At 42.9% G+C, this 6,000-nt stretch overlaps 1 protein-coding gene across 1 annotated transcript in view; it reads left to right on the top strand.

The window, feature by feature from the left end:
• Positions 1-1,403: 1,403 nt before the first annotated feature.
• The window catches only part of LOC308393546 (dedicator of cytokinesis protein 9-like), a 56,826-nt gene continuing 52,229 nt past the window's right edge, over positions 1,404-6,000 (top strand). The window contains exon 1 of the mRNA XM_080877401.1: positions 1,404-1,894. Within this exon, the coding sequence (XP_080733527.1) occupies positions 1,733-1,894 (162 nt within the window). The 5' untranslated portion in view covers positions 1,404-1,732. The remainder of the gene's footprint in view (positions 1,895-6,000) is intronic.

Below are 6,000 nucleotides of genomic sequence, written 5' to 3'. Positions count from 1 at the left end.
CAGTATAGCCTTGATTTTAACATAAAAGTTATTGTTGCAGCACAAAAGTGGTCCCCTTAAACAGATTTTTTTAGTTTACTCTCTTTATATTCCCCTGAGTTATTGGTTCTGTTGCTAGTTTAAGTCTATTGACAGTGACCAACCAATCGGTGACGTAAGGTTCCATACTGACAGAAGATGGTGCTAAACACGTTTTTAAAACTTTAAGTACTTATTTCTTAAATCCAGCTTCACAGACAGAGTTACTTCTATGTCAGTTTTTGAGATGAGGCCTCAATGGTATAAATTAGCCTTTACCTTTACTTGAAGGTAGATCATTACCAGGACAACGCTGGCTTGTGAGATCCTAAGATTTCCAAGGTGTACAGTAGACCTAGAAACTCCTTTTGTAGGAATAAAGTTGAGGTTCCAGTAACTGACATTACTATATGAGATTCTCTGAAAAGTCTTAACTGTATGTGTGTATTTTTACAATTATCCTCATGCATACACTAGTTTAATAGAAAAAAAAATGATTGCAGTACACGTGAACTTATTTAAATAACTTCATTCAGTATCTTACTAGATACTGGGCAGAATTCAAACTTGTGACTCCCGCTTCAAAGGTGTGTACTCTTACTACTACACTATCCAGCTGCCATAAATAATTTGTGTCAGAAGTGGGATTCGAACCCATGTCTCCACAGGAGACTGTGACATCCTGACAATTATGTATATCTCCTATCAGAATCAGATGCGTTACCCAGGTGTTACCCATTGTGCTACATCATCCACTTAAAAGTAGGTGAGTATGTCAATCACTGATCAAATATTTATACCAGCAACCACAGAGAAGATGAAGAATATACATTTAAATTGCTGTAAATAAACACACCTGTATATTTTATAGCTTTTTCTATGACGCAGTAGGACAGCGACCAGTAAATAACAGTAAAAGTAATACCAGGCTTGTGTTAGTGACCATGTGACTGCCACACAAGATCAAGGGAAGTTAAGTCATTCCTTTTAAGACTAAATGACATCAAAGATTACTGCATCTGCTGTAATTCCAGTGTCAGTGGGGAAAAGAATATCAAGCGAGAGGGGGAAAGAGGAAGAGTAAAACGTTGTTTGCAGGAGGTGATTTATGTGTGGGTGAGTCTGTGTTTGCATTTTTGTTAGTAGTAGTCTGCTTGTACTGTTGACAAAGCATGCAGAGTCAGATAAATGACTAAGCTGCATGACTGTAGGTTGGGGGTGGGGGGCTGCTGAGAGAGCGAGAAGGAGTGGGTGGGGCGGGGTAGTGACAAGAATGAGTGAGATACGAGGTTGACAAAAGGGGGAAAGAGAAAGGGGAGAGAGAGGGAGAAGGAAAGAGCAACTGAGCATCCTCATCCCCCAGCAGAAGGAAGAGGAGGCTGTTAGTCAACGCCCTGCTCTGACTGAAAGAGCAGCTCAGCAGCCTCATGCCGTTCATCCCCACTGAGCAGCAAACAGAAGGATGCCACTCAGCAGCCTGACCCTTAGGCTGAGATTTGCTGGATTTGCTTTTCAAAATGGTGAATGTGTTTCAAATGGAATGATTGGGAATCCTTGTAAGCTACAGGGGATCATCTGATACCTGTCAGTTCATCTGCAACAGGACTTTGTGGGAAAGAGGTCAAGTTTGACAGACAAAGTTGGGGCTGCTGTATCTGTGTCTCGCAAAAATTCAGCTTTTCCTGCATGGTACCTGTGAGCATCTGGGAGCACCATGGGATGCACCACCAGCGTGGTTCTCTTGGAGGTGCTGCGTTCCATCCTTGAGAGAAATTGTGGCTACATCAAGGGGGAGGTGGAGCTGGTGGTTCTGGAGGAGCAAGTGGAAACATCAAGTCTAAGGGGATCTCAACTGTGGATTCCCACCAGCACACTGGTAACTACCACTAAATATTAGTCTTGTGTTTAGGTATATTTTCCAAGAAGTCAGTAACACAGTCAGCATATTAACCATCATCAAATAAAAAGCAAATTGATCATTAACTGCACTTAATACTTATTTATCAGTAACTAATAACAACACAATAATTAATGTTTACTAACTGGTTAATAACTGGCCAGTAAATAATCTGTCCAGTGTAGTTGGGTGAAAAATGTTTGATCTGCTGAATTTTAAGTTTGCTCACTTACAAAGGAATAAGCAGTCTATTTTTTATGATAGTTTCATTTTATTGGACAGGAACAGAATATCAACCAAAACCCTGAAAAAAAAACTCACATTACCAAAGAGCTCTCAAAGGATGTCAGGGACAAGATTATAGACAAGCACAAGGCTGGAATTCTGGAATTTGGCTACAAGACCATCAGAAAAAAAGTGTGATGAAAAGAACACAGCTGTTGGTGCAATTATTTGAAAATGGGAATGGAATCAAAATAGCCATCATTTGATGATCATGAGAAAGGTGGTGCATTAGCCCAAAACTATAACATTACTAAGTACCGGTACTAAGGATTAAGGACGACATCACTGCATTGAGAGGCCAGTGGATGCGGCCATTTACTGTGAAATCTTGGGCGAGAACTTCCGTTCCTCAACTAGGACACTGAAGATGGGTCATTGATGTGTCGTCCAGCATGATAATGACCCAAAACATACCACCAATGCAGTCTTTCTATAACAGAAGTCAAATATTCTCCAGAAAGTTCTTCCCGTATGTGTTGCAGAGGTTCCCATAAATGTGTGGCACTTGTAGGTTGCTTTGCTTTTACTCTTCTGTCCAGTTCATTCCAAACCATCTCGATGGGGTTTAAGTCTGGAGACTGTTTTTAAGCTTACCATCTTGTTCTTTTTTCCTGAGGTAATTCTGGCATAGCTCAGACTTATGTTTTGGGTTATTGTTTTGCTGTAGGATGAACCCCTGACCAACTAAGCGCATACCAGAGGGACCACCATTGCGTGGTGCTGCAGAATGCTGTGGTAGCCAGCAAAGATGGGCGCGTTACTGTAATCTGATTACTTTTTTCAAGTAACGAGTAAAGTAAGGGTTTACTATTGCAAAAACGGTAATTAGATTACCGTTACTTTCCCGTAGGAACGCTGCGTTACTAAAACCGTGATTTTTTGCGAGAATGTCTCACGACAGTGACGTAAGCGAGTGCGCCGTTAGTGACAACAGCTGTCTGCAGATCAACAATGGATCACATATCGATTGTGGGAGAGAGTATGAGCGTGCAGCGTTTAAAGCGTGGAAGTACTGACCTTACTTTGAGTTTGATTCCATAAAAAGTGACAAAAACATTAGCGTCCATTGTGCGTGGGAAGAAAACTTCTTTTTACAGCGAAAAAAACCCCTAAACTTCCAAGCAAGCACCGGGTGCGCCATGACGTAATGGGAAACTCACAGAGAAAGTCGCGGATTCTTCAACTGACCGCGGCACACCTGCACCAGGGTAAACCTCCGCCTACTGTAGTCCTGCTTTACAGGTGAAAATAGAGCAACAGCACTGCTGAGTCTTTGACTTTATTTATTTTCTGCTGTGTTTTACTTGCATCTATTTGAAAGAGTGAGTGTAAACACAAAAAATATTTTATTTTATGTGCTGGAATGTGCAGAAAATAGGTTTAAATGTTAAACTAATTTATTCAAGTCAGAGAATGTTGCATATAATAAAATTTTTGCTTGATGTATAAAGTTAAAAGATTAAAACTGATAAAACAAGTTTAAAAAAAAGAGACTTTTCCATTTGATTACATTTTGTATGATGGATTATGTAGAAAAAGTAGAATTGGGCTGAAAGATCTATCACTTTATCACCTCTTCAGGTTGTAAATCGTGTTTTTAAAAAGTAACTAAGTAACTAAGTAATTAATTACTTTTGAAAATAAGTAATCAGTAAAGTAACAGTAATTAGTTACTGATTACTTTTTTCAAGTAACTTGACCAACACTGGTAGCCAGGCTCTCCAGTGTATCCTTTGAAAACCACGGATCTTCATGTGATCACCCCAGCTAGTTGCAGGAGCATTGACTGAATACTTCTGTCCTTGGGACTTGGATAAAGCTGGGGTAGCCTACATACTGAGCATAGCTTAACCGCCCCGAAGTTGGTGTTAGCCTAACTTCAAGTCAGCAGACAACAGAACTATCTAGTTCAACTTGGCAGAGGTGTTTTAAGAGGGCAAGAACTGACAGATGACTGTGATGACAGGGGTGTATATGTGCAGGCAGGTCCCAGGTGTCATTGCAGATCCATCCATCCATCCATCCATCCATTTTCTTCCGCTTTATCCGAGGCCGGGTCGCGGGGGCAGCAGCCTAAGCAGAGAAGCCCAGACCTCTGTCTCCCTAGCCACCTCCTCTAGCTTATCCAGGGGAACACCAAGGTGTTCCCAGGCCAGCCGAGAGATATAATCTCTCCAGCGTGTCCTGGATCTGCCCCGGGGCCTCCTCCCGGTGGGACATGCTCGGAACACCTCACCCAGAAGGTGCCCAGGAGGCATCCTTGTCAGATGCCCGAACCACCTCAGCTGGCTCCTTTCGATGTGGAGGAGCAGCGGCTCTACTCTAAACCTCCCGGATTGCTGAACTTCTCACCCTATCTCTAAGGGAGAGGCCAGCCACCCTTCGGAGGAAGCTCATTTCTGCCGCTTATGTCCGCAATCTCGTTCTTTCGGTCACTACCCACAGCTCGTGGCCATAGGTGAGGGTAGGGACGTAGATCGACCGGTAAATTGAGAGCTTCGCTTTTACACTCAGCTCTCTCTTCACCATGACGGACCGGTGCAGGGTCTGCATCACTGCGGCCGCAGAACCAATCCATCTGTCGATCTCCGACTCCCTTCTCCCATCACTTGCGAACAAGACCCCGAGATACTTGAACTCCTCCACTTGTGGCAGGAACTCATCCCCGACCCGGAGTGGACACTCCACCCTTTTCCGGCTGAGAACCATGGCCTCAGATTTGGAGGTGCTGATCCTCATTCCCGCTACTTCATACTCAGCTGTGAACCGTTCCAGTGTGAGCTGGAGGCCATCACCCGATGAAGCCAACAGAACCACATCATCCGCGAAAAGCAGAGATCAGTTTCTGAGGCCACTGAAGTCATAGCCCTCCGCCACTTGGCTGCGCCTAGAAATCCTGTCCATAAAAATTATGAACAGAATTGGTGACAAAGAGCAGCCCTGGCAGAGCCCATCACCCACCGGGAACGAGTCCGACTTATTGCTGGCAATGCGAACCAAGCTCTTGCAACGGTTGTATAGGGATTGAATGGCCCGTAGCAATGGGCCAGACACCCCATACTCCCGTAGCATTTCCCACAGGACACCCCAAGGGACACGGTTGAATGCCTTCTCCAAGTCCACAAAACACATGTAGACTGGTTGGGCAAACTCCCATGTGCCCTCAAGTATCCTTGAGAGGATAAAGAGCTGGTCCAGTGTTTCGCGACTAGGACGAAAACCGCATTGTTCCTCCTGTATCTGAGGTTTGACTAGCAGACGAACTCTGGTTAGTCATTGCAGATCATCTGCATTACAAGCTTGAACAGATTTGTCTTCAGCCACAACATGCGGAGGCATTATATGCCATACTATGTGTTGTAACAAGTGAATTGACTGAAAGGACACCTAAGAGCTACATCTCAGACTCATTTATCATGCTAACTCAATTAGTATAGTCAATATTTATGTTCAATTAGAAGACGACTCAATAAAAAAATCAATAAATACAAACAGAAGCTGGAACTAAGAACTGAAGACTCAAAATACAAAGGAAATCTAATATATATAAATAATAGAATCAAAATATAAAAAATAACTAAAAACCAAACAGAGAATACCTTATAGTAAAAGAGAATTCAAATTCCAAAAAACTCAGAACACTGGGTCCCAGACCTAGGACCTGAAATAGTTTTGCAAGTTTGCACAATGTCCTCTGGACAGACAAGACCAATAATGCACAGTGCCACTTAAAGAAAAGCAAACAAAACATAACTGCACAAACATTGAGTCACATTAAGCCCAGCTTTAGTTTTCGTGTG

This window comes from Rhamphochromis sp. 'chilingali' (genome assembly GCF_963969265.1).
Source record: "Rhamphochromis sp. 'chilingali' genome assembly, chromosome: 3".
Lineage (NCBI taxonomy): Eukaryota > Metazoa > Chordata > Actinopteri > Cichliformes > Cichlidae > Rhamphochromis > Rhamphochromis sp. 'chilingali'.
The sequence above is the reverse complement of the archived record's forward strand: the minus strand, read 5'-3'. Positions and strand labels throughout refer to the sequence as shown.